The 26239-nt window shown below is 52.6% G+C and overlaps 11 protein-coding genes across 11 annotated transcripts; 7 read left to right on the top strand and 4 right to left on the bottom strand.

Moving 5' to 3' along the window:
* The first annotated feature begins 210 nt into the window (after positions 1-210).
* CC84DRAFT_1163987 (uncharacterized protein) lies at positions 211-3347 on the top strand. Its single transcript, XM_018178384.1, has 3 exons — positions 211-1249; positions 1507-2301; positions 2588-3347. The coding sequence occupies exons 1-3, from the start codon at positions 495-497 to the stop codon at positions 3102-3104; spliced, it is 2067 nt and encodes a 688-aa protein (XP_018035815.1). The 5' UTR covers positions 211-494; the 3' UTR covers positions 3105-3347.
* Positions 3268-4917, bottom strand: CC84DRAFT_1163986 (Asp-tRNA Asn/Glu-tRNA Gln amidotransferase-like protein subunit A). Its single transcript, XM_018178383.1, has 2 exons — positions 4439-4917; positions 3268-4338 (listed from the first exon to the last, which is right to left on the bottom strand). The coding sequence occupies exons 1-2, from the start codon at positions 4788-4790 to the stop codon at positions 3362-3364; spliced, it is 1329 nt and encodes a 442-aa protein (XP_018035814.1). The 5' UTR covers positions 4791-4917; the 3' UTR covers positions 3268-3361.
* A 135-nt stretch (positions 4918-5052) lies between these two features.
* CC84DRAFT_1258894 (MFS general substrate transporter) lies at positions 5053-7269 on the top strand. Its single transcript, XM_018184865.1, has 2 exons — positions 5053-5872; positions 5920-7269. Exons 1-2 carry the CDS (start codon positions 5296-5298, stop codon positions 7113-7115), a joined length of 1773 nt encoding a protein of 590 aa, XP_018035813.1. The 5' UTR covers positions 5053-5295; the 3' UTR covers positions 7116-7269.
* A 626-nt stretch (positions 7270-7895) lies between these two features.
* Positions 7896-9027, top strand: CC84DRAFT_1243731 (polysaccharide deacetylase; the record flags this gene model as incomplete). The annotated part of the gene is made up of 3 exons (XM_018184124.1): positions 7896-8030; positions 8094-8359; positions 8419-9027. 3 exons carry the CDS (start codon positions 7896-7898, stop codon positions 9005-9007), a joined length of 990 nt encoding a protein of 329 aa, XP_018035812.1. The 3' UTR covers positions 9008-9027.
* A 57-nt stretch (positions 9028-9084) lies between these two features.
* On the bottom strand, positions 9085-11589 carry CC84DRAFT_1205248 (uncharacterized protein; the record flags this gene model as incomplete). The annotated part of the gene is made up of 4 exons (XM_018181960.1): positions 9085-10173; positions 10310-11276; positions 11323-11423; positions 11476-11589. The coding sequence occupies 4 exons, from the start codon at positions 11587-11589 to the stop codon at positions 9085-9087; spliced, it is 2271 nt and encodes a 756-aa protein (XP_018035811.1).
* Positions 11590-12367: 778 nt separating this feature from the next.
* Positions 12368-14557, top strand: CC84DRAFT_1118610 (NCS1 nucleoside transporter; the record flags this gene model as incomplete). Its single annotated transcript, XM_018175523.1, has 7 exons — positions 12368-12501; positions 12551-13022; positions 13127-13520; positions 13619-13753; positions 13813-13964; positions 14018-14140; positions 14197-14557. 7 exons carry the CDS (start codon positions 12368-12370, stop codon positions 14533-14535), a joined length of 1749 nt encoding a protein of 582 aa, XP_018035810.1. The 3' UTR covers positions 14536-14557.
* Positions 14558-14987: 430 nt separating this feature from the next.
* Positions 14988-16711, top strand: CC84DRAFT_1144811 (uncharacterized protein). Its single transcript, XM_018176471.1, has 2 exons — positions 14988-15513; positions 15564-16711. Exons 1-2 carry the CDS (start codon positions 15079-15081, stop codon positions 16656-16658), a joined length of 1530 nt encoding a protein of 509 aa, XP_018035809.1. The 5' UTR covers positions 14988-15078; the 3' UTR covers positions 16659-16711.
* A 453-nt stretch (positions 16712-17164) lies between these two features.
* On the top strand, positions 17165-18937 carry CC84DRAFT_1258890 (FMN-linked oxidoreductase; the record flags this gene model as incomplete). The annotated part of the gene is made up of 2 exons (XM_018184864.1): positions 17165-18383; positions 18530-18937. Exons 1-2 carry the CDS (start codon positions 17508-17510, stop codon positions 18935-18937), a joined length of 1284 nt encoding a protein of 427 aa, XP_018035808.1. The 5' UTR covers positions 17165-17507.
* Positions 18938-19698: 761 nt separating this feature from the next.
* CC84DRAFT_722849 (uncharacterized protein) lies at positions 19699-20520 on the bottom strand. Its single transcript, XM_018187174.1, has 3 exons — positions 20412-20520; positions 20279-20360; positions 19699-20137 (listed from the first exon to the last, which is right to left on the bottom strand). Exons 1-3 carry the CDS (start codon positions 20442-20444, stop codon positions 19767-19769), a joined length of 486 nt encoding a protein of 161 aa, XP_018035807.1. The 5' UTR covers positions 20445-20520; the 3' UTR covers positions 19699-19766.
* Positions 20521-20704: 184 nt separating this feature from the next.
* CC84DRAFT_1163981 (uncharacterized protein) lies at positions 20705-23998 on the bottom strand. The gene has a single exon (XM_018178382.1). The coding sequence runs from the start codon at positions 23781-23783 to the stop codon at positions 20994-20996; it is 2790 nt and encodes a 929-aa protein (XP_018035806.1). The 5' UTR covers positions 23784-23998; the 3' UTR covers positions 20705-20993.
* Positions 23999-24170: 172 nt separating this feature from the next.
* On the top strand, positions 24171-26233 carry CC84DRAFT_1258887 (Gcd10p-domain-containing protein; the record flags this gene model as incomplete). The annotated part of the gene is made up of 2 exons (XM_018184863.1): positions 24171-24410; positions 24487-26233. The coding sequence occupies exons 1-2, from the start codon at positions 24325-24327 to the stop codon at positions 26231-26233; spliced, it is 1833 nt and encodes a 610-aa protein (XP_018035805.1). The 5' UTR covers positions 24171-24324.
* Between the last annotated feature and the right edge of the window lie 6 nt (positions 26234-26239).

The raw sequence follows: 26239 nt of genomic DNA, 5'->3' as shown, positions 1-26239 counted from the left end.
TGCTGTGTGACGTCACCGTGGTACCAGCGTTATTTCAGGTCTACAAGCGAAAGGTGTCCGTGCTGCATAGGCCTTGATTCTCCTCGGCCCCAGACAAATTCCTTGTCCGCCAATGTTAGCCTAAGATGGCGATCAACATCTAGGTCGCTGCCTTCCCTCTGCTAGAACTGACCGTTGGATCATTCTACACGACCCCATGCGGCGCCCACAGTCAGAATGCAGGTGCAGGTACGGCCTGTGCCGAGCTCAATGTCTCGATTAAGTGACAAGCGTAGCCGCCGAAGTCGCCACTGGCCAGGCCGCGGACGTCCAGACGCGGCTGCAGAACGAAAACGTCCTCGTATCGACGATGGGCTCAAAACCCTGACCTGCTGCCATGCGAGAATCATGCGACTTTCTCCACCCTGGACAGGATCGATCTGTGACCGCCGCGCGCCAGGCGCGCAAATCGAAGCTTCAGTATTCTTGCTTGTCTCCGAGGTTCCTTCCCCACCATGGACATATCCTTGCCCTTGCGGTTCGGTTCAGCTCGCCCTTTCATCCACCCTCCACAACCGCCTCCCCACGGTCATGAAAACGTCATAGCTAGCCGTGATAACGATCACCTCGTGCTTGACATCTTCCGCTACACGCCCATTCCGACCTTTGTCTTGGACGCCAGTTTGCACGTGACCCACGTTTCGGACTCTTACTGTTCTGTCTCCAGCATCCCCACCCGCGAGCAGCTGCTTGGCGCCCACATCGATGAATTAAGCGCGAAAGCGACAATTCCCTCAAATTCTTTGTCCCACAGAGGCATTCGCGTTGCTCAAGACACTACCGAACCCTCGATCTTCTACGAATCAATCGACGACAGGATTTGGACCCTCCGTACCGTACCTGTTATCCGCGATGGGACGATTTGCTGCTTTCTGATGGAAGTCCAGGATACTACCGAGGCTCATCAGAAGCAGCTTGAGCTGGAGGAACAACTATATACAAACGAAACATTCAAAATATTAGTAGATACCATTTCCGATTATGCTATCTTCATGCTTTCACCTCAAGGCAACATCGCGACATGGAATGTAGGGGCCCAGGCATTCAAAGGTTACACGAAAAGCGAGATCATCGGAAAACATTTCTCGAACTTCTACAGCAAAGAAGACCGCGACAATGGTAAACCTGCCAGAGAGCTTCGGGACGCTCTGAGGAATGGAGCTTGTGAAGACGAAGGCTGGCGGATTCGCAAAGACGGGTCGAGATTCTGGTGAGTCCCTGTTTACCATCCCATCTCCAGATTTTCTATGCGGGATCGACACAACGTGCACACGTCTCCGCCATTGTGCGTCCTGATTTGACAGCGCCGGGTCAATAGCTGAGTGCACTGTTTTGCCCTAGAAGGAGCAATGCAGTACTCAAATCTAAGTCTAGTGATATTTATCTCATCATTGCCTAGATTTCCCTCGACACCGTCACCCCCCGCGTTTCGATACGTATGTGTTTTATTCAGGCTGACTTTCGAAGGGCAAATGTTGTGATCACCCCCGTGTATAAAGACGGTGAGCTTTTAGGATTCAGCAAAATCACACGGGATTTGAGTGAGCGCAAGAAAGCCGAGTCAAAACTGATTGCCGCATACGAGGAGGCTTCACAGCTCAAAAGTGAGTTTTTAGCCAACATGAGTCACGAAATCCGTACGCCAATGCATGGAATGCTGTCTGCATTGACACTTCTTCTCGACACCCAGCTGAACCCTGAGCAACTGGACTTGACGCGTATAGTACAGGAGTCCGGAGAGGTGCTACTTCATGTCATCAATGACATTCTCGACTACAGCAAACTGGCCTCCGGCAGTTTTTCGATCAGTCACGACATCATTAGCGTTCCCGATATCATTTCGTCAGTCTTCCGCGCGCACCAGAAAAGCATCAAAGCGGACATCACACTTGAGAAATATATTGATCCAAAACTCCCAGTTGCTGCGGAAGGCGATAATATTCGATATCGACAGGTTGTGGAAAACCTCGTGTCCAACGCGTCCAAGTTCACAGAGCAAGGTTACATACGATTACGGGCGACGCAGCAACATGAAGACGACACTAAACATACCGTGCTAATAGAGGTCATAGACACAGGCATAGGAGTTCCTCTCATAGCTTCCAAATCACTTTTCACGCCATTCACTCAGTTTGATAATTCTGCAACAAAACGATATAAGGGCACCGGCCTTGGTCTCAGCATTTGTAAAAGCCTCGTCGAGCTTATGGGTGGGAACATTGGCTATCGCCCCAACCCCGAAGGAACAGGGAGCGTGTTCTGGTATGTGTTCTTTTTTTCATTCTTATTCGCGGCAAGATGTGAAACGATCAGGCGCCGCATTCCTTCGCTTGGGATTACACAGTGGTGCCCGAAACCAGAGTTCGGGCAACATACGCATGTCGCGGGTTTTACCGCTTTCCGTGGAATACCGTGCCTAGCGCTATGTCACAAATCTGGGTATCACTTGTATCTTGGGAAATTGGCAGGGTGTTGTTCAGGAGACATAGTAATCAAGGTTCCATGTTGTCCGAATATTCGTTAACCCACGCTGACGATGCATGTCCAGGTTCACCGCCCAGCTAAAACGAGTCGAGCACTCAAACCAATTGGATTTCATACAGAACAGACTGAACAATGTATCTTTGTCAACTTCGCCTACTCCAGCTTTGAACAGGCTCAGAATACTGGCGAATGAACGACGCGTGCTCCTTGCAGAGGACAATGCCATCAACAGAAAGGTTATGATCAAAATTCTCGTCGGAATGGGGTTCAATCGCGTCGACATCGCTACGGACGGAAACGAGGCGGTTATGATGGCAACGAATGCGAAACCAGCATACGACCTGATTTTAATGGACGTCAGCATGCCGTTTCTCGACGGTGTACAAGCTACAAAGCAGATAAGAGCCGCTGGACTAGACGTACCAATCGTGGCAATGACGGCCAATGCGCTTAAAGGCCAAGCCGAAAGCTATATCGCGAAGGGCATGTCAAGATACATCGCCAAGCCAGTAGATCGGAAGCTGCTAGTTGAGTTGTTGCTCAGCTGCCTGGAGCAAGAGGATTCAGAGTCAACAAGGTGACAGTCGGTCAGTCGCACTCAAGACTCGCGATTGGCATATTGTTGATATTCTGTGTCCCCAAGTTATCATAAGATTCATATTTGGTCGTTCGGGGCGGTTGGCATTTGATTACGCAACAGAGGCGGTTATCCAGCACTATTGTTCATCTTAATACCCGCATCATGGCTCTTAGTTAACTTCCATTCATACCGTTCAGAGTAGTATCGCTTACAACCTTTGTCGAAACTGCAGTAACTGCCTAAACCATACTACTTATCTCATCTACTCCATCCACCTTCGCCTTCAAAAACCTTACCAATCTCCGTGCACACCCTCAGCAGATACTGGTCGCGATACCGCCCAGCAACAACACTCAGACCAATAGGGAGCCCATTCTCCCCTTTAAACCCAGGTATATTGACGACAGGAGTATGCATCGCTGTCCAAGGCCCGCAGAACGCTGCACTGCCTGTGTTCTCGAGTCCGACAGGCGCTTCATCCAATACACTTGGAGCTACGATAGCAGAATATTTCGAAGCGAAGGCATCGATCTTCGGCCGCATGGCTGCCAGCTCATCGAACGCTTTCAATTGGTCCTGCCGCGTGTGCTTATCTTTGTTTTCGACATGGTCGATTAGACTCCCGTGCATTTTGTCTTTGGCCCCGTAGTAATCAGCGAGAAAGGCTACGCGCCCGTCACCCGACAGTACCTGCAGGTGATATTTGTACATGGACCGGAACTCATCAGGCAGCGTGATCTCCTCCACCTCTGCACCGTGCGCACGCAACAACTCCGTTCCCTTCTTCAACGCCGCCGCCGTTCCTGGCCCGGGCTCAGGCCACTCTGGTGTAGGCAGCGTGAGAAGCGCGAGCTTCGCGCCCTTCAGAGTAAAAGGTTCCTCAGGCTCGTCATCGACGAGCTGGAACGCATCAAGCAGCAATTTCAGGTCCTCCACGCTTCGCGCATATAAGCCCAGCGTGTCGAGGATGAGCGAGTACAGCTTCTGGCCTTCGCGCGATATCGAGTTCCACGTGGGCTTCATGGCGTAGATACCGTTGAAAGAGCCGGGTCTGATGGTGCTGCCAACGGTCTGCGTGCCGAGACCGATGGGGACTTGCAGATCGCCGACTGCCGCACCAGAGCCGGAGGAGGAGCCACCTGGTGTTCGTTTGGAGTTGTGGGCGTTGGTGGTTTTGGGGCCTTTGTGGGAGGGGCCGACGACCGTGGCTGCGAATTCGGTGGTGGTGGTTTTGCCTGTTGTGACTTGGTAAGCCAAAAGTTTGCCACCTGGTAAGAGACGCCATTCAGGATGCTTCTTGTCGGATACATCCAGATGTATCGAGAGGTGACTTACCGAAGATGAGTGCACCATTTGCTCTTAAAGTCTGGATGCTGGCGGCATCGATCTTAGGTGCATCATCCACGTAGATGGGAGAGTTGTACTGAGTTGGCATGTCCTTCGTGAGTATCACGTCTTTGACGCCAATCGCTACTCCATGTAGTGGGCTTCTCTTCTCGGGCGGTATGGCGTCAAGCTCGCGCGCACGTTCCAAGACGAGCTCTGGGTTGAGATACGCCCATGCGTTCACCGTAGAATCTCGTGCTGCAACACGATCAAGGAGTGATTGTGCATACTGCTCAACGGTCAAGCTGCCATCTTTGAACTTGGCCTGCGCCTGCGATGCTGTGAGTCGGAAGGGTTCCATCGTCGCTTGCATATGAAGCAGTTGGGTTTGAAGGCATTATGAAGAGGACAGATCGGTGCAGCACCAGGCTACGCGATGATAAGGTGCATGTCGGGCAGAAAAGCCATGCCGCCCATGAATACCACATCTTTGTCAGACGAATGAGGGCCGGTCGGAACGCTGCCGGAATAGATGCTTGCCATCTTATCGATACGGGCTGTACCGGTTGGGTGCGCCGAAATGCGCAGGTGCCGAAGAAATTGTGGGGAAACATGGGGTGGGTGCGCCTTCCCCCAAATTCACGACTTCGGCATCATCGCATCATTGCCTTGCATCGGAAGGATTTCTGCCGAACTCCTAATGGGGATTCTCTTCACTGAGCAGTGCGGGACATCGCGCAGGCCACTGTGTCCCTGCTGCTCTCAGAGATCTCTACACAGCCTAGGTATTCGATACGACAGATACTCCCCCCGTGGGTTGCGATAAACCGTGGGCATTGTGAGGATCCAACGTTCTGCTGGGCGCAATGTCTGAAAAAGTACAAGGGGCATTAGATATTGAGCAAGGCTCCCCTCGAACCCAAGATGAAGAGCTATACCAAGCAACAAAAGAGGCTGCACACAGGGAAGAATCCGACTCGGTGCATTCCGAAGCAGACAGAGATGCGGGCAGCATCCGCAGCATAGGCGGCCAGACGAACGCTCTGTCACCCAAGCGATTAGTGATTGCTATCCCGGCTCTGTCTGTTGCACTTTTCGTGTCATTCATCGACAGCACAAGTGTGTCTACGTCAATCCCGGCAATATCAGCTGCCCTCAACACGGGAACGGCAACATCCTGGATTGGGAGTTCCTTCTTGGTTTCATCGACCGCATTCCAGCTCATCAATGGGCGACTTTCCGACATTTTTGGAAGAAAGAATTGCCTTTTGCTATGCTTAGCTCTGCTGGCGATAGGAGATTTTGGCTGCGGTTTTTCACGCAGTCAAGGGATGCTCTTCACGTTTCGCTCTATAGCCGGTATTGGGGGCGGTGGCATCAACAGTCTCGCCATGATCATCGTCTCCGATATCGTGACTATTGAAGATCGTGGCAAATATCAAGGTGAGTCGTCTCTGAACGGTTCAAGATATGAATTAAGCAGAGTTTAGGCATTTTTGGAGCCGTTATCGCTCTAGCAAATGGTACTGGACCATTTGTCGGTGGTGCTTTGGTCGATTCTGTGTCCTGGCACTGGGTCTTCTGGATAGTGCCAATGCTGGCTGTACCAGCCGCGCTTCTCATATTCTTCTTTCTACCTTTAAAGTACGAAAGAGCGAACTACAAGGAAAAAGTCAAGAAAATCGACTACGGCGGTATCTTCCTCAATCTTGCCGCTGTCCTCCTCATTCTTATTCCACTGTCCGGCGGAGGCGTCCAGTACCCATGGGACTCACCACTTGTCATCGCAATGCTTGTTGTAGGCGGGTGCACTGCTGTAGCCTTCGTACTGTACGAATGGAAGATTGCAGAGATCCCTATCATGCCGGTTCGACTCGTCAAATATCCGTACTGCTGGTCGCTTTATGCACAAAACTTCTTCACGGGCATGTGCTTCTTTGGCAACTTCTTCTACCTACCCATATACTTCCAATCCGTCCTAGGACTATCAGCTTTGGTATCGGGCGCGCTCCTTCTCCCACTTATCTTGGCAACTTCCTTCACTGGAATCGTCAGTGGCCAGATCATGTCAAGACGTGGACGCTATCGGTGGATCTGTGTGTCAGGGTTCGTCCTTTGGACACTGGGCACAGGTCTCAAATGTGCCTTCAACCGCTCCACCAAGATATGGCATATTGTTCTTGTGCTTGTAGTCGAGGGAATGGGCATCGGCAACATCCTGCAATCAACACTCGTTGCCATTCTCGCAAATGGGAGCAACTCGGATCGTGCTGTTGCCACTGGACTTCGCAATTTCATACGCACCATCGGCGGCGCATTCGGCCTAATCATTTCTGGAGCCATTCTCGCCAATATATTAGACACGCGGTTGTCACACCTTCCGTTCATGACGCCAGAGATTCTTCAGAATCTCACTTCGTCGACTTACTCCTTGGACAAATTAGGATTTGAGAGGGAAGAGATGGACCTTGTACTTGATACCTACGTTGTTGGTATCCGATACATATACATTCTATATGCCGCTTCTGCAGCGACAAATCTGGTTTTGTGTGCTTGGATTGGAAACACGAGCCTGAAGGTAAAGCCGACGACGACGGACAAAGTCGAAGTGCGCAATGAGAGGGCACCTTCTTCTGTTGAGGAAGTGCTAGAAACATCGAAGGAAGAAAAAGCAAATGGCGATTAAAAGAGCGAACATTCTACGAAAGGAATAGTTTGGAGTAGGCTCCCATTTTGGTGGTATGTGAGGACAGTTAAAACATCATTATCTGGTGACCACAGCGTACTCGTTGTGTTTGATTGCGCGCAATTGGCTGAAACGGTATTTTACTACTCGAGGGTATCTCACTGTACTTAAGTTTCTTCCAGGTGTTTTAGCATATCATGGTGTATGATGGCATAGCGCATCCTTTATATAAATCGAGACAGTCATTGCCATTCTTAAGTATGATCCATGCCTCTCTTGTCGTTCGGAGTCTCGCACTTTGTGGGAGACAACGATTCGATCACGACGAATTGCCCGCGCACACACCAGAATTCACCTAACGACGTACACTGCAACATCAAAACGCGGGGTGCATAGTGAGGTGGGCCACATCGCAGTCTGATTGGCATTGTTTCGAGCAGATCGGATGCATGCACCCTTGGTCGCCGCTGGCTTATCAGCACGCCTACGCCGTCGGCTTTGCTGCAACTGAGCCGATACCCTTGTCAGTACCTTGATTAACGTTGCTCCGACGCATTTGTGATAGGACCTCACATCCGCTGGTACAGCCTGTGCGATAAGCAACGATGGGGCTCGAAAATACCAAATCGCGGAACCGATCTCGGATTGCCGAATTGAGCAGCGAGGAGAGATGACTATAAGGATACCACTGTTTCTTGCTCTGGTTTCTGTACCACGAGCTTTTGATCAGAACAATCTTGGACTTCTTCATAGCACTTCCACTTGTCTCAGTCCTCAATCATGCCTCCTGCCTATACTCCCCATCCAGAGTACGATTATCCCCGTGACTTTCAGGGCTACGGGGAAGAAGGTCTCAACCCGAAATGGCCCAACAGCGCAAAGATTGCCGTGTCCTTTGTTATCAACTACGAAGAGGTATGTTTGGATGCTCGGAGATATTCTACTCGTTACGCTGAGTACATGCTAAGTAAGTTGCAGGGCGGTGAAAGGTCTGTGATGGCAGGCGATGGAATTGCGGAGCAAAACCTGCGCGAAAACCCTTTAGGTGGTCTCCGTGTGAACGAGCGAAATGTTAGTGTGGAAAGCGAGTATGAGTATGGCAGCAGGGCTGGCTTCTGGAGGCTGTTCAGGCTGTTCAATGACAACAAGATGAAGTTTACTCTTTATGCTGTAGCTCAAGCTGTAGAGGAGAACCCATCTGTTGTAAAGCGCTGCGTCGATGAGGGCCATGAGATTGCGAGTCAGTAAGTGAAATCTGCCTGCGGTCAGTTATGCAGCAGGCTCAGAAACTGACACATCTTAGTGCCTACCGCTGGGTCGACTACCACGATTTTCCGGTCGACAAGGAAAAGGAATACATAAAAAAATGCATCGAATCACTAAAGTCACTGTCTGGGTACGCACCCAAAGGCTGGTACTATGGTCGAAACTCGCCACACAGCCGCACTCTTGTCCCACAGGTCTATCAAGAGATGGGTGAAGAGCTCATCTGGACCTCTGACACCTATGCGGACGACATTCCTTACTGGACGGACGTCAACTTCGAGAAAGACTCTGCAGAGCCGAAGGGTCAGCTCATGCTTCCTTATTCTTATGATTGCAACGACTTCAAGTTCCACGTTGTGGGATCTGGATTCAGGGACCCTGCCGGTTTCTATGATCACATCAAGGGAGCGTTCGATGTGCTGTATGAGGAGGGTGAAAAGGGCATGCCAAAAATGATGACGATTGGACTGCACTGCCGTATCATTGGAAGACCTGGTCGGTTTGCCGCTTTGAAAAGGTTTGTTGAGGAGATTGGAAAGAAGGAAGGAGTATGGGTAGCTACGAGGACCGAGATTGCAGAGGCATTCAGGAAGGAGTACCCGTACAAGAAGGGACAATTAGCGTAGTCAGAAGCGATGACATGAGGTTTAGACTAGCTTTAAATATGCAGTTCAATCAATTTCAATAAAAAAACAAGCTCACTTCAATCGTAGCCTGCAAAGAATCCATGGTCCCATCGCCCTTGGTCCCCGAGGCTACCTTGTTCAGCTCCGATTGCTTCGTCGAAACTGCTTAGCGGATTAGCAGTTCCGTCGCTCCAATTTGGCGTTGTGAAGTCATTCCTCGTTGTTGTTCCGACAGTGCATCTTTCTCCCGCCATCAACTCTGGCACCTGGATATCTGATTGGACCATCTCGGTGAACAGGCGCCAACCTTGGCCTCCGCCCGGTACATCCTCGTCAACCTCCATGAAAACGTCCTTGACCGCGCCCAAGAGTGGATCCGTGTGGTTAGGAGCGCCAGCCTTAGCTGCGGCGGGTTCCACCAGCATGTCAAGGTCCCTTCCGAGGTTCCTGCTAGGCTTCGGCTCCATGATTGCGCGGATGACGCTGCCTTGTAACGTTTCGAAGATTTCGCCGTATCTGGCTGCTCCAGGCCACCTCTCCCCAAAGATTGTGAGGCATTGACTGCACGATCTTGTCGCCTCCAAAATTTCAAAATTGAACAGCCTCTTGTCTCGCCAGAGACAGTACACTAGAGTCAACCCAGCAACGAAGCAGGAGTGAAGAGCAATGATGGTGAAAGAGAGCACCTTTAGCTGGTTTAGACGTTTGTATGTCGAGCACATCCGCGCTGCGGACTGTGCACAAGCACTGAAGCGATGATCATCCACGGATAGTGTAGGTAAAACATTGGTGTAAAGAGAGAGAATGGCTTTATGATACTGCAATGTGAAGTAGTTGCATGAATCAGAGTCTGCATTAGCCTCTGGCTCATACATCCAACGCGCTTCGTCTTGGGCCGCGGAGGATGCTGCTACCGGGATCGAGTTCACCCAGGTGTCGAGTTCATGGCGAATCGACTCTACTTCAGCGTCTTCGCGAGTTTTATCCTCCAGAGAGTGTGAACTCTGGTCGATGTCCACGCGGAAGACGGTGCGTTGGATCTTGGATTGGAGTTTGCGAAGCTTGATGTCGTGAATGAAGGGTATAACATTGCTCTGACAAGCACCGTAGTCAGCAGGGCTATGAGCTGAGGTAAGATCCCAGAAAGCAGTGTCGCTGCTAGGTAGCTACGGTAAGTCAGCTCTTCTGCAACACAACAGCTTGGTCATAGCGGGTGGGATGAACTTGGGCAGTTTTGTAACGAATACCGTTCGAAAGCATCCAAGTTCCTCCTGCCCCCCCTATGGCTCACATCGGCATTACCTCAACATTGATGTCATGGTCTGATATAGCAAACGTCCTCCCAAGAAGCATACTAGTCAGGCGATCCAGACAATAGCATGACCAAAAGATGCGCCGTCGAAGTTCCAAATCGCGTGGATCCCGCTGCGGTGAGTTGGCCGTCGGTTTTCGGTGCATTCCAAGCTCGACGCAAAGAGTCATAGCATATCTGACCTGTGACCAGACACCCGCCCCGTATGGGGATCTTTGACCGTAAACAGCTAGTAAAGTTAAAAATTGGACGGTTAACGTGTTGTGGCGTTCCATAATATAGTCCATCTGCTCAATCGCTGCCACGAAGTGAGCTTCGGGATCCACGTCAATTCCTTGCTGTTTAGTCAACTGAAGGAATCTCGCCGAAATCGCATAGATGAGATGAAGGGTGCATCTCTCAATGATCGGGAGCGAAGCTTGATCGTATTGACGCTCGTACACCTTCTCGTACACGGTACGATCCAATATAGGCCATTTGGTGTGCATGCGATTGAAAAATACAGAAAATAAACGCTGGGCCTGAGCAGGTTGCGGGTACGGATAGAACCTGTTTACGAAGGAAGGTGTTGGTATCGATGAGCCGAATGAGCTCACACTATCAGAGCGGAGCGTCTCTCGCTGTGCTGACACACTTGAAGCTTTCCTGCCATTGAAGATAGCAGACTGGATAAGGCGAGCAATAGTTGCTCCTGAGCTTGACCCCATATAGAAGGGCTCTGGAGCAGCATCTGTTGTGCCTGACGCACAAAGAGAGAGGTAAGCCACGCCGTCTACAACAGTTGAATCCTCTTCCTCAATGCAATGTTCGGCTCGCATGCCATCACATGATGGATTGTTACTGTCGAGTGGATGACTTGGGCTGATGGCGTCTTCCGCTCCCCCAAAATGGTCACGCCTATGCTCAGGCAACTGTGCCTCGAGAAAGGCGATCCTTTCCTCAAGCGCGTTAATATATCTGCCCGGCATCAACGGCGTCTTGAAAAAGAGATAGTATATCGTACAGCATCTTGCCTCCAGGGTAGCGAGGTCTCAGTGTAGGCTCATATACACAAGTGATACCCGCTTTGATACATGATCTACAAGACGGCTGGCCACCTTCACACTATCGACTTGTCAGATGTCACTTTCAATTGAACGTGCACTCGGAGAATTACTTTCTGCTTGCGGCCCTTACATCGTTGGCAAGCTAGAGCTGCACGGACTCGCCGAGGAGCACTGGGTTGTCGAGCGCCGGATTGAGGTGATCGAGCCGATACAGAGGTCTCCATTGTGCGCGGGTTTCTCGGGCAGTGTGTACCGATATTGAGGCTTGACAGGACGAAGCATCACTACGACTGCAAGTAAAGATGAGGTGCATCTCTCAGTCCTCGTTATCGGCTTGCTCCATCCGAACGTCGGAAGCCCGACAGATAGCCGCCTCACGTGGCATTGCCGTATCTATCCCCGCAATATGTACCAAGGATACAGGGCGATCCCTCCAGACCGAGTTCCGATCGGCCGTCCCCAGATTGTGATAGTTCGCTGAACGGCGGATGCAGGTCGGTAGATTGGGCGGCGTAAACCTGACTCGTAACTTTTTGACCAGCTCAGCCTCATCAACCTCCCGAATCTTTCAACTTCACGGGATCCCAGCACGAATTCGAGTGAATTTTTACTTCAATGAACCCAAGGGTAGCTCATCGTTCTTCTTCAGTGCTATGCGGGCTGGCAGTTGGAATGATTATGACAGGATTGTTCTGCAGCCAAGCAATCCTTATCTTCCGAAAGTGCGGAGGTCCATGCCTTTCTTATCACCTTAGGTCAGCATCTAGCTGCCAGCATCAGGAGCGGAACATGTATGAACATATCGGCCCAAAAACAACCGACATGTCGCTTTGGGCCCTGTTTCGTGCACATCCAGCTAGTTGTGGCGTTGATTGGAACTGCGCTTGCTCATCTTAGAGGGTGTAGCACTGTATAGATCGATAACACAGAATCAAGCATATGTATCTTTGTTCTTCCCATACCTCGTTCGTATGTGTGAGAAACTGAACAAGATCTTTGATTATGCATCTCCCGAAAATTCCAGATTTTGGATCCAGGTTCCGTTCAAAGGAGGCATTCCTTGACTCGCTAAAGACGACCAACAAACATGGCAACGAGACGACTATGATTGGCGATCCAAGATGGTCAAACAAAGAGTAAGGATTAAGTATCCCGTCTTATTCCAGGTTTTTAACGAAGTTCCAGTCTCGAACCAACATCTCCAGAGGAAAGAACATGGACCTGGTATAACCTCCCACTCTATTGGGGATCGACTGCTTTTGGCACTGCGGGATGGAATGCAGCGGCGTCTCTCATCGCTGTCGGCCTCACATGGCAGGAAGCATTCATCTCCTGCTGCATTGGCTCGTTGATCAGCGCCCTGGTCGTTGTCGGAATGGCGAGGCCCGGCGTTCGCTATCACATCGGCTATCCCGTACTGTGTCGCTCAGTCATGGGTTTCTATGGATCCATGTTCTTTGTATTCATCCGAGCAATTGTTGGAGCGATCTGGTACGGAATTCAGTCATACTACGGTGCTAACCTGATGTCGACATGCCTGAAGTGTATTTTCGGGCACCGGTGGGACAACTGGGAGAACCAGCTGCCTGCATCAGCAGATGTAACCTCTAAGCAGCTCCTCTGTTTCTTCTTGGTATGGATATTGGAGCTTCCCTTCGTAAGTTCTCCCCTATTCTCCTTACATCACCGAGTCAAAAGTTCAGGCGTTCCGATACTCCTCCTAGTGAAGTATAATATATGCAGATAACTGAATGACAACAGTGTTTTGTCCATCCCCGTCGCATTCACACCTTTTTCACTTTCAAGGGTCTTATCATGCCCTTTGCGACATTCGGTCTTTTCGGTTGGTGCATGGCTCACGGCAGTGGCGTGCGGGATATCAACTCCCAGAGTGCTGCGGGAGCTTCAGTGAGAGCAGGGACAACACCAGGTTGGGCCATCATGAGTGGAATCAACGTTATCATGGGCACGCTCTCTCCTATGCTAGTCAACCAGCCCGACCTGGCACGCTACTGCAAGAAGCCTCGCGACGCTGGATACTTGCAGGGCGTGTCTGTATTCTTCAGTAAGGTGTTGATACTTGCGCTTGGCCTCCTAGCCACCAGCTCCATGGAAGGCGTCTATGGCGTGGCGTATTGGAATATGTGGGATCTCAGTGGGTAGCACCCCACACGATGTGGCCATATCTCTTACATGGCTGCACCGTAACCATCCCAATCATTATGCTTGTGCTAACTTTGTGCCCGCGCATAGACGACGCCATTCTGGACCACAACTGGACGCCCGCTGCCCGCTGTGGTATCTTCCTCGTCTCCTTCTCGTACCTCTTGAGTGTGTTCGGAGTCAATTTGGGTGCAAATTCGATCCCGTTCGGTGCGGACATGACCGGTTAGTTCAAAAGGCATGTGCAAATGATCGATGAGATACTGACTACGGTGCGTGATTAGGGCTATTCCCGAAATATCTCACAATCCGGAGAGGCCAGGTGCTGTGTGCATTCCTAGGGTTCGCAATCGTGCCTTGGAAGCTTATTGCTACTGCACAAACCTTCATCACCTTCTTGGGAAGCTACAATATCTTCATGGCTCCACTTTGTGCTGTAGGTGGCAGATTCCAGGATGTACGTCGTCAAGTGGCTAACGAGAAGCGTAGATCATCATAGTCGACTACTGTTTCGCGCGAAAAGGCAACATCCATGTGCCATCGCTTTACAGAGCTTCACGCGGAAACCTTTATTGGTTTACGAGCGGCGTCAACATCTCCGGGATCTTTGCTGTACGTACTTTCGATGGTAAAGTGGATTTGCACTAGCTAACTTCTGCTCCTCGTAGTGGTGCGCAGGCACAGTCATGGGTATGCCTGGCCTTGTCGCTGCATACAACCCCAAGCTCGTGCCCCAAGCCGGCAAAGACATGTATAAGCTTGGATGGATCCTGACCTTCACCACTGCTGGAGTGGTCTACTTCATTCTTATCAAGATTCGCAAGCCGAGGATTTTCCCTGTTGGATTCGAGGACATCCCTGTAACATGGGAGTATCTGGCATCGAATGGCCGAGATGGCTTCTTCGATGGGGAGAGAGACACTTATGCGGAAGGTTCGCCGAGCGAGAGCGTGGTAGGGGAGGAAACTTACGATCAGGTGGATGAGAAGCCGAAGAGTGCTTCGTGAAGGATTGAGATGCAATTGTGGGCGAATACGGCCCATTAATAGTAGCTGCGGGGATTACATACGAAGTATTCAATCACAGTAAGCGCACTGTTTCCGGCAGGTCATGTCGTGTGGGACGGTGTTCTGCCGTGCATAGGCGAAATCCGGAGAGGCCGTCTGTCAGAGATAACCTGCGCAACTCATACGCGAATCAACACTCCCGGAGATGAACAGCACGAACACGCGACAGGCGATTGCGATTGGATCTCGAAAGCCGACACACCGCGTGGCTTGAACGCGCCAGCTGGATGCCAAGCTTCGCCCAAGAAAGCTTGAGAAAGATAAGAGTGGAGATAGAGGCCGGGGCGAGGCTTAGCACTAGACAGAATGAAGAAGCTCCTACCCGACTAACACCTGCCGGTGCCCAATGACCGGCAGCGACTTTAAAGCCGCATAGAATGCAACTGAATTTTCCTCTGTCCATTCTTTACACTCTGCGCCTTTGTCGCGTTGCAACCCCCCATTGTACATCTCCCACATCAGAAGCCATTGTGCGTTGCCAAAATGTCGGCGGAGAAAGTCGGCGAGCAGGCGACGAGCTCTTCGCTGTCGAGCGGGGACCTCGGCAACACCACCGTCAAGTCTGAGCGTGGAATTTTGGCCGAACTGCGTGCTTTCGAATCCAGTATGGACGCAAAGTTGGGCATTGAATCTGATGCCATCACCCGGAAGCTGCCCGAGGAGAAGGCAGCCGTCCCATGGCACCACGAACTTACAATGTTTTTCCTCTGGGCCTCTGGAACCATGAACACGTCCTGTTTCGCGACTGGATTTCTCGGCTGGGAGTTTAAATTAACTCTTAAGCAGTCGATTGTCATCACCATTTTTGCGTCTATCTTGGGTGGAGCTGCGACAGGTTTCGCAGCCACTTTTGGTGCTCCCACTGGCCTCAGACAGATATCCGTGTCACGTTACGCGTTCGGATGGTGGCCTAACAAGGTAATTCTCTAGAACGAGGAGTGCAACAAGGAAATTCTAATCATTGACAGGTTATTGCGGCTCTCAACACCATTGTGCAGATTGGATGGGCTTCTGTGGCTTGTATCACAGGAGGGCTCGCATTGACTGCTGTCGCGGATGGCCATATCTCCTTGATCGTCGGCATAGTCATCCTTGCAGTAGTTGCCACTATCATCTCATTCATCGGTCTGAAGGCTATCTTGATCTACGAACGCTATGCGTGGTTCGTATTCTTCATTATTTTCATGATCTTCTTTGGAATGACCGGCAAATACACCGACAACTCGACGCACACCGAACTCAAAGGAGCAAATCTCAGCGGTCAGGTACTAAGTCTGATTGCTATCGTCTATGGTAGCTCCGCGTCGTGGCAAACCATGGCATCGGACTACTATGTTCACTACCCAGTGAACGTCTCTCGCCTTAAAGTCTTCCTGATGACAACCTTCGGAATTGCCATTCCAACATCAATTGGCATGATTGCAGGCTGTGTTGTCTCTTTCGGATTGAACAACCGACCCGACTGGAGAGAAGTTTACGAAAACGATGGACTAGGGTTCCTCATCCAGACCATGATCCATCCACGAGGCTTTGCAAAATTCATTCTCACCCTGCTCGTCCTCTCCGGTATCAACGTCAATGTCATCTCCATCTATAGCGCTGCTATCTCCTGCCAACAATTCGCCCGTCCATTCGCCAGAGTACCGCGCTTTATCTGGATCTTCCTGTGCTTTGCCGCGATTCTTGGGTTGGCTGTTGGTGGCCGCGAGAAGCTGAACACCTATCTTCAGAACTTCCTCAGCTTGCTTGGGTACTGGTGCACTCAATATTTTGTCATTTTGTTCAGCGAACACGTCATCTTCCGGAAGATGAACTTCGCAAACTATGATCTCGATGCCTGGAATGACCCGAAACGTTTGCCGGTTGGTATCGCGGCTGGTGTAGCTTTCGCTATCGGGATAATTGCCTGGGTGATGGGAATGGTAGAAACATGGTATGTGGGGCCTTTGGGTAAGCTCATCGGAGATGGCGGCGGTGACATTGCCAACGAGTTCACTTTCGTCATTACAGCGCTGGTATATATCCCAGCAAGGTTCTTGGAGAAGCGCATCATCGGGAGATGATGAGGCTAGCAAAATGTACTGAGATTACACTGAAATGCGCAGTATTATACGATGTTCCAACACTATTCTTTTCATTATAAGGGGCTCAAGTGTTCCACCATTTGGCTTACCTTTCCCACTTCACCATAGAACCGTTTTATGTGTGTTGGAATTCGACGATGGAATTTCCTTACACATGGGCAGAGCCACCCATGCACCTATCATCGAGGATATGGAAGTTACGATTTTGGCCAGGCGTCAACATACTCTAGCCATCACTCAGCACCGGAAGCTGCGTGCACAAGTTCCTTTAGTCGTCTCAATAACGCCCCAAACACTCTCAGCGTTACTGTAGACTTTGATATTTCAGTATCTTGGGTACGCGTGACCGGCTGTCTGCTTCCGCACGCTATCGGTAGATTTCAGGTCTGCCGAAACGTCCTGTCAAGATTTTCGGCACAACGCTCCCGTGCCAAGTGGATACTGATAAAGTCACCACCCCCACAGCCAAGATACCAACCCAGTAACGTTCCTCGATACCTCGGCCAGATTTTGAAGAATGCGAAAGGGTTACGCAATCAGCGTCTGACGGTGAATATCGGTTGACATTGATACGCCTACTAGACTAGACAAATACCCTAGAACAGCCCTGCAGTCATGGAAACACCAAGGTTTGGCCGTCCCGTAATTCGCGCTCGCAAAGTCTCGTCGGTAACACCAGGGTGTATATACCTACGCCCAGTCGACGAGACTTGATCCCCGCTTTTACAGCCTAGGGCAGACTCGGCAAACGTAAACAGCTTGCGTCCCTTCTATATTTCAGATCTTCAATTTGCTATTCAAGAATAACGAATGACAAGTTGACTCAAGATGACGACTTCATCTAGAGCGAGCGACAAGCTCTTTTCCCCCCTCTCCATTGCAAATGGCAAAATCACACTGAAGCACCGCGTCGTCCTCGCCCCTTTGACACGAAACCGCTGCCTGCCTCTTCAAAAAGATGAGCCCGGACACTACAACAGAGTCTGGGTCCCAGACTCCCTAGTCGCAGAGTACTACCACCAGCGGACGACCGACGGCGGCCTCCTGATCTCCGAGGGCATCACTCCCAGCCTGGAAGGAAACGGCATGTCCGGCGTCCCTGGGCTGTTCCACCCCGCGCATCTCGCCGGCTGGAAACTCGTCACTGAGGCTGTCCATGCGAAAGGCGGGTACATCTATGCACAGCTCTGGCACGCGGGACGCACGACGTCGGAGCCATTTTCGGGCAAGCCTGCGGTTGCGCCGTCGGTGGTGCCGATGGAGGGAGACTCGGGACGAGTACCGCCTGGGTATGAGGGACCTGTCTTGTACGCCGATCACCCACCGATCGAGCTTACGAAGGAGCATATTAAGAGCACGATTGACGATTACTGCAATGCCGCGAAGATGGCGATGGAGGCGGGCTTCGATGGTGTTGAGGTGCATGGCGGAAATGGGTACCTCCCTGAGCAGTTTCTCTCGTCAAATATCAACAAGAGGACTGATGAGTACGGAGGAAGTCCTGAGAAGCGGTGTCGCTTTGTGCTTGAGCTGATGGAGGGCCTTGCACAGGCGGTGGGCGAGGAGAATTGTTCTATCAGGCTGAGTCCGTTTGGGCTTTTCAATCAGGCGAGAGGGGAGCAGAGGATCGAGACGTGGAGTTTCCTTTGCAAGCAGCTGAAGGAGAAGCTGCCGAAGATGTCGTATGTTTCACTGATAGAACCGGTGAGTGACATTTCTTGCACAATGCTGTGCCAAAGTTCGGAGTACAGTGCTTTACCCCAGGGCCATGAACTGACCAAGGGTACTCCAACTGTTGACTTTCTGTCGAACAGACCCAGCATTCAAAATATAGCTGACCCCAATTCTAGCGCTACGAACAAATCCACTCTGTCGCAGAAAAAGACAAGATGATCAGCTCCTGGGGCCTCGACCCCTCCACCATCAACCTCAGATTCCTGCGCGAGATCCTAGGCGACACGCCCGTCTTCTCGGCGGGAGGCTGGAATGACACCAACTGCGAGGGCGTCGTTGAATCCGGCGAGTACGACGCGCTGCTCTTCGGCCGCTACTTCACGAGCAACCCGGATTTCGTGGAGAGACTGAGACTAGGCAAGAGCTTCACCATGTATGAGCGGGATAGGTTTTATGGGCCGTTTGAGGATAGGGAGAGGGGGTATACGGATTATGCGACTTGGCGCCAGCAGGAGAGGGTGAGGACTGCGGATGCTACGGCGCAGATGGAGGAAATGGCGGCGGAGGTTGAAGTTGCTGCGTAGAAATGCTGGAACGGGGAGATTGTCAACTTGGATTTGTCCTCACTTCGCAGGAATTAACTATCAACTCGCAGCCCCTACACTTACACAGCCCCTTCCAGCCAATCAGCGCACCCCTCGCGCACGCTAAAATTGCAGTGAAATAGCCTTTACCCGCTCTCAAGGTTAGCCAGTTGGCCAATCAGCTGTCAGCATGCAGGAGGCCTTATTCCTCCCTCCGACGATGTTCAACATGGATAGATTCATCGAGAATTTATCGAAGCAGACTGAAGTGGAAGAGAGCGCCAGGCATTCGTGCTTGCGGCGCCTTAACCGCAGTCTGGCTTGAAGCAACCTATTAGGAGCTCGTGAGCGTACAGGGCTAGGAGTGAGGGCGACGTGATTTGCCGTACCTTGGTCATCAAGCTGACATCCGCAGCTGCTCGTCTGCGCTAGAGGTTGCAGTGCTCGACATGGCTTGAGGCGTGCATCCGAGCCGTTCCTGCCGCGGCAACGAATGCTTATACCTACCACAGTGAATTAGGATATTTCAACACATCCAATGGAGTATCGACCGAGTGTGCATATATGTTATTCAGGGATCCAAAGCCTATCTCCATGACAGAACTAGCCAAGCTACCTACGCGTGGCACCGTATAGATTCCGCGCAACCACATATTCCTCATCGAGCAAATGGCACCATTCACTCTCATATGCCCATGCTTATGCTCATGCGCAAAGTTAATCCTAGAGAAACCCCTCCAAGATAGCATGTAATTCTATCATGCACTCCACTCCGCGCCAGACACCATTCCCAACGCGGTACTGATCGACTCACAGCTAGGTACACCACTCAAATCTCCAACTGCGAAGCCTCGTCCTCCTCAGCGGTCGCCAAGAAGTCTCGGTAGATGTCGTCCTCGGAATTCTCCATTTTGATCTTCTTGTTCATGCCATCGGCTTCGGCGGTCTGGCTCCTCTTGCGAACGATAGATGGAGAAGCAGGATCGGCGAGGTCGTTGTTCGGTCCAGCATCGTCGTCAACGTTCTTCTTGCGACCGCGACCGCCGCCCGAAGCCTTGGCCGAAGTGGACGTTGCTGAAGCGGACTTGGGCTTAGCAGGCGTGGTCTTGGTGGGACTTGCGGTACCACGCTCAGCACCTGCAGCGCGTCCGTGATTCTTGAAGTTGGAGAGGATGTTCTGGATAGCCTTTGGGGTGCAGCCTGTGTGACAGAGTCAGCGACATTGTAGATCATCGGGTATGTTGCGGTGCTGGGCCAAAGACCTCGAGTAGTGCTTTACGCTGCCGAAAAAGCACAGCATACCCAGACCCTAACTCGACGCTGCGTTGGGATCGCACTTACCCTCACCGATGACGTTCGCCAGGTGCTGACAGAGCTCCTTATTCATCTTGATGTCGCAGTACCTGAAGATCTCCTTGAGCAGCTGCGAATGGTCAACATGGGGCATAGATGGACGTGCGCGTGCGATGCTTACAATCTGGTGCTTCTCGGGGGTCCAGTTGACCATGGTGGGTAGTTGTAGGATAATTTTGGACAGGATCGAAGTGTCAGGATAGTACGGCTGGAGGCTCAGAAGAAAGCAGTTGTGGTGTTGTAGAGAGAAAGAGGAAAGCCCGAAGGATTGGGGTCGGCCGTCTTGAATACCCAGAGCGAGGCGCTTGCGCTGAAGTGAAAGTGAGTGAGAGAGCAGCTCTAGCAGCTCAAGCGTGCGCAAATATCGCATCAACAAGAAGCAGTGAGAGCAGGTGCAATTCAAGTGAAGGTCAATGGGGATTGCACTGAACAATTTCAATGCAACAAATCGAAATAGTCGAGTATTGCTAAAAACAGAATATGCATACAACGCTAGAAGCGTCCCGAGATATATCTTCCCAGCGTATTCGCGCCGACCTGTCCTCCAACCAACGGGGTATCCTTTCAAACGCCGGATAATCATCTGCAGGGAAATGCTCACGAACAGCTACAAGACACTGCAAAACGTCGCGCACGATGCGACGCCCCTAGTAACAAAAAAGAGAGTTAGCATTAGCCAATTGAAAATCTGGACTCTGCGCGTCTACATCACGACGCACTTGTCCCTATCTTCTTGACCCGGTGCCACAACACCGCTCTGCCGCCTGCCAGGGCGGCCTGGGTGTTGCGTCGTCGGCCTAGAATCCATTCGCCCATGTTGCGGGATTTGGTTCACCAAAGGTGTTGTCTGAGTGTTCGCTTGATATGCGCTCCCCTGAGCTCGAAGCGGAGCACCAGGGTTTGCGGGATGGCCTTGCGGTGGGTGGTAAGTCGGGGCTGTTGCTGCCTCCTCATAGGTTGGTGGCGGAACAGGCTCGTTGGTCGGGCGGTGAGTCTGAACGTTGCGACGAGGCGGGATGACTGGGGGTGTTTCGCCTGGACGGGATGTACGTCGATTTGGCGAACGCTGTTGTGATTGGGCGGAGATGGCATCTTCCGACAGCTGGATCTCTCGTCTACGACGCTCTTCTTGCGATCTGCGATGGCGGTCGTCTTCTTCCTCTTGAAGCTGCAGTGCTAGTGCGAGATCATGGTCTTCCTGCTCCGTCCTACTTGTATCCGATGTAGGGGATTGGGGTGCAGCATTCTCTGGTGGAGCAAGGCCTGAGGATGGAATGGCCTGGTTGCCGCGTCGCTGCACGGTGGTCCAGCCCTCATGGTCGCTTGCATCCAACATGCTCTGGACAGGGGGCTGCAATTGTGATCGCTGTGGTGATATGCTGTTGCCCACGGGGCGGAAGTCACCAGAGAAAAGCTCACTTCCTTGTCCGTTCACATCCACCAGAGATTCCCAGACAATCTCGTCATGGGTCGAGTAACCTTGATCTGTCACCAACGTCACAAGGCTGCCTGTACGCGTGTCCTTATATAAGGTAGAGAAATGGTCATTCCGGAAGAGGATCGCCACTTGTCCCGGCTGCAAAGTCTCGCGCATGGTCTTCAGGCCATATGTGGTTAGTTGGGTCGGCCACAGGTTGAGAAATTCCTTGATTGCATGGATGTCAGTGAACATCTGCTGCTCGTCGGTAGATAGAGCTTCACCACTCTGCAGCTTTGCATCCAATTCTTCCTCCTGAAATTGCACATATTGCGATGTCTCGTAGGTCTTAGCTATACGATCGAAAGCGCGGTATGCGTCTGATCCAGGGTCAGGCAACCACCCGTGCATTAGCGGGAGGTTGAATGTTCTATACAACTTCATGTCCCGCGTGTTCTCAAATACACCAGGCCGTGCAGCAAGAACAGAGAGGGTCGAAGTGCCGTCTGTTGCGTCTGGGTCTTGGACAAACATCGGGTTGACATTCAAGCCAGTGTGCAGGGCTAGCAGGAACTTGTATAGATCGCTCACATCTGGAAGCTCTTGAGCAGCGTCACCCCGGCGACCAGACATCAGCTCGTCGAACACCGCGTCAAGGAGCAAGCCAAGGCTGACTTGTTCACGTGTGCGCAAGGTCTCGACAAGAGCAGTTTCCACATCAGCTGGAGTAGAAAGAACAAGAGCGTTGACCAATGCCAGCAGAGGACAGGGACCATTGATATTCTGCGTCAGAATCGGCGAGGTCCTGATGCCGCGCTTGTTGACATCGTGCCATCGAATGTGCTTGATCTGGTAGGTCTCTTTTCGTTGCCTGTTCATCACTGTGTTTGGCGATTCAGGAGCAGTGCCTGCGGTTGGAATGACTCCCGTTTCCAACGGCCGAAGGGGCATGGGCGGTGGCTGTTCTTCTTGGGGTCGCTGTGGCATCGGCGGCGGCTGCTCTTCGTGAGTCGGCCGCAGTGGCAGTGCGGGCGCTGGTTCTTCGTCGAACGGCAACGGCGCTGCGGGTGGGGCTCGGGTCGGCGGTTGTATTCTGCCTGCGAAGCCGTTCGCATTCTGGCGCTCCTGCTCTTCTCTAGCTTCTCTAGCGGCCGCAGATTCTGGTGGTGCGTCCCAAGGGTTCTGTTCTGTGGGCGGGGATTGAGATGCAGCCCGAGTATGCTCGTTATGTGGTTGCGCAAAGCTTTGCTCGAAAGCGTCTAAGGATGAGCTGTCGATCGCAGGAGCTTGGTGGAAAGATGTGTTGGCGTCATGATCAGGATACGGGCCTGCCGTGCTAGGTGACTGCACTGCTATCGCAGGGGGCGGAGTGGACGACTTGAAGCCTTGTTGTACAACGGCTGGAGAGCTGTTGCCGTTAAAAGCCAGATCTGCCATGCGGTTCGTTGGGGTAGTTGGTGTCTGGAATGAAGGCAGCTCCACGGGGTATTGTTGGGCTTGCGCGGGAGCGTCACCCCAGACCTGCTGGCTGCTCTCAGCACCGAAGTTGCTTTGGCCTGTTTGCTGCATCTTGAGGTACGGGTTGTTGGTCTTCAACGGTATCGAGCTCCCAGAAGCGTTGCTTGCGTACGAGGACGACGTGGCACCCGTGGGCTCGGGCGAGATCTTCTCCAACGGCTTCCTGATGGGCATGCCTTTTGGTGGTCCTGCCTTCAGTACATCTGGCAGCGAGTCCTTCTTTTCAGTAGCTGGCGGTGGTATCGACTTCCCACCGCCAATCTTCAGCGGGTCCGGGATGTCGTTGTCGGGAGTGTCATCGTCCGACTGGTCCCACTCGTTGTCGCTATACACGGAGTCGTCATCGTCATCGCCTTTCCGTTTCTGAGCCTCGTCGAGCGGCTTCAGCTGGAAGGCGGGTGACTTGTTGAGATCTGGTGAGTAGACGTCCGGGTGGTCGGTGGAGAGAGCGGGGAGTTGGGGTACGCGTTCTTCGGAGGGCGTTGTGGGATAGGGCGGGTTGTTCGTCGCGTGGGAAAGCGGGCGCGGGACGAGGTCTTCCTGCTTGCGTAGCACCATGGTGGAACGTGGTGTTCTGGAGTAGGTTGCACTGGGCGGGTAGTTGAGCTCCAACCTCCGGCACGCACGCTTCCGTTGGCAACTTGGCGCTTATTTGGAAAACGTGGTGTCGCAAACAGTCGAATCCGTGCTGTATACTCAGAAGGCCGGATTGCGGGCTGGAGGTAGCGCGTGAGTTTTGCGACGCGGGCAGAGGCGAATATGGGGCGGAGTGTACGCGGCATGTGGTTATACAACTGGGTGGCAGGGCAGTTCGGCGATGACGACTACCTGGCCCCAGCTTCTAGGTGCCCTTGTCGGTGAGGCGCAGGCCGCTTTGCGCCACAGCTGTGTGGGGGGAAAAGTGCAGATCGCGGCCGAACCATTCAGTTTTCCCCGACCGTGCCTGAAAAGTCCGAGTCCGTGAAACTATTGTATTCTGGCTCTTGCCTACGGCCGTACTCGAATACGCGCCTCCACTCCGCATTCAGAAGTCCTTGCGAGGTCACAGAGTGTGCGCATGGCTCGGTGAGGAAAGACGCACTGCACAACAGGCCGCGCAATGCATTCGCACGTACGCCCCAGTACGCACATCGCCTTGCGCCTGCCTTCGGGCATCCTCAAGCTCGTGGAGACCACGCCCAATACGTACGTCGACTAGCTGCAGTGAGCACCTGAGGCCTGCTTTTCGCGTTGGCTCCGAATCACACCTAATTGCGCATAGCAACATCAACCTGGGCAAGTTCGGCACCTTCAACTCGAACCAGATCATCGGCCGCCCGTACCGCCTCACGTACGAGTTCCTCGAGCAAGAAGACCCGAAAGCGCAGCCGAAGCTCCGGGTCGTACCTGCCGCAGAGCTGCACGCCGAAGCTTTGGGCAGCGACCATGCAGCACCAGCCGAGGCCAAGGACGACGATGCGCCCGCAGAAGGCGGCGTTGCATACGACATCGTGGGCGAAGACGGAGAAGTCATCATGCGCAACAACCGCTTGACTGTCGACGACCCCTCACGGCAGACCTTGTCCATGGACGAAATCGAAGAACTGAAGAAGGCAGGCTCGGGCTCGGGCAAGGACATTATAGAAAAGATAATGGCATCGCATCTGGGCATCGAGGAGAAGACACGATTCTCGCTCGCAAAGTACACGCTGCGCAAGTCGCGCAAGTACCTCAAGCGATTCACCGTGCTTCCACTCGACATCCCAATACTGACCGAATATGTTACCGAGAAAGAGGCATATAGGATCATGGAGCTGCGTGATGACTCTCTGGGGTTGATCTGCAGCTGGGCGAATATCCACAGTGGAGCAACGAGTCGCGTCATGACTGCTGAGGATGGCGCAAGTCAGATTGGCGGAGGCAGGTGGCTTGTGGTAGATGACACTGGTGGACTGGTAACAGCAGCGCTTGCCGAAAGAATGGGGATATTGTACCCACCTACAGAAGAGGTATCGTCAGAGTCAGAAGACGGAAATGAGGAAGGCCTACCCGCAGAGCCAAACGGCGACACGCCCGCAAATACTACACCAGCCGCACCCACGGCGCCCCCAACGACCACGACAGACGATACCCACATGCCCGACGCCACCACGGATACCATAGCAGGCGCACCCAACGGCCCATCCACTTCGCAGCCCCGCAACCCCCGAAAACCCCGCCAACAACACATCCCCCAATCCTCCGCCACCACAAACACCCTCACTGTCCTCCACTCCAACAACCAACCCAACCTCTCTCACCTCAAATACTTCGGCTTCGACTCGGGCGACCCCACCCCCTCGCACCCGCTCTACACGCACCTCAAGGCCCTCTCCTGGCTGCAACTCCTCTCCCCAACCGACGACCCCACCTACTTCGAGCCGGAAGTCATCCCCGAAGATACGCTAAACACGCTCAAGAGCTCCAAGCGCGGGAACTACTACCGCAAGCGGCGGCGCTGGGAGCGCACGAAGCGCGTGGTGGACGAGACGCGCATGGGCGGGTTCGACGGACTGGTGGTGGCGAGCAGCATGGAGCCGGTCACGATACTGAAGGAGTGCGTGCCGCTGGTCAAGGGCGGGGGCCAGGTTGTCGTGTATAGCCCAAATGTGGAGCCGTTGGTGCAGCTTTGTGATTACTATAGCAAGGAGCGGAGGACGGCATATATTGCGAGCCAGTTTGGGCAGCAGAACGGAAAGAGGAAGCAGAACGGGGTGGATGAGGAGGAAGATGAAGTAGAGGCGGACGATGAGGATAACTTCCCCGTGAACCCGACGCTGCTGCTGGCTCCGTCGCTGCAGACGGCGAGGGCCAGACAGTGGCAGGTACTACCCGGCCGGACACACGCTCACATGACAAGCAAGGGCGGTGCGGAGGGCTATCTTTTCACCGCGACGAGGGTGTTACCCATTGAGGGCAAGGTAGAAGCCAGGGGGTTGAGGGGTGGGAAGAAGAGAAAGACGGGGACGGACACGTCTACACCGGCATGAGTTGAG

Source organism: Paraphaeosphaeria sporulosa (genome assembly GCF_001642045.1).
Source record: "Paraphaeosphaeria sporulosa strain AP3s5-JAC2a unplaced genomic scaffold CC84scaffold_5, whole genome shotgun sequence".
In the NCBI taxonomy this organism is placed as follows: Eukaryota; Fungi; Ascomycota; class Dothideomycetes; order Pleosporales; family Didymosphaeriaceae; genus Paraphaeosphaeria; species Paraphaeosphaeria sporulosa.
Note: the sequence above shows the minus strand (reverse complement) of the source record. Positions and strands in the feature narration are given on the sequence as shown.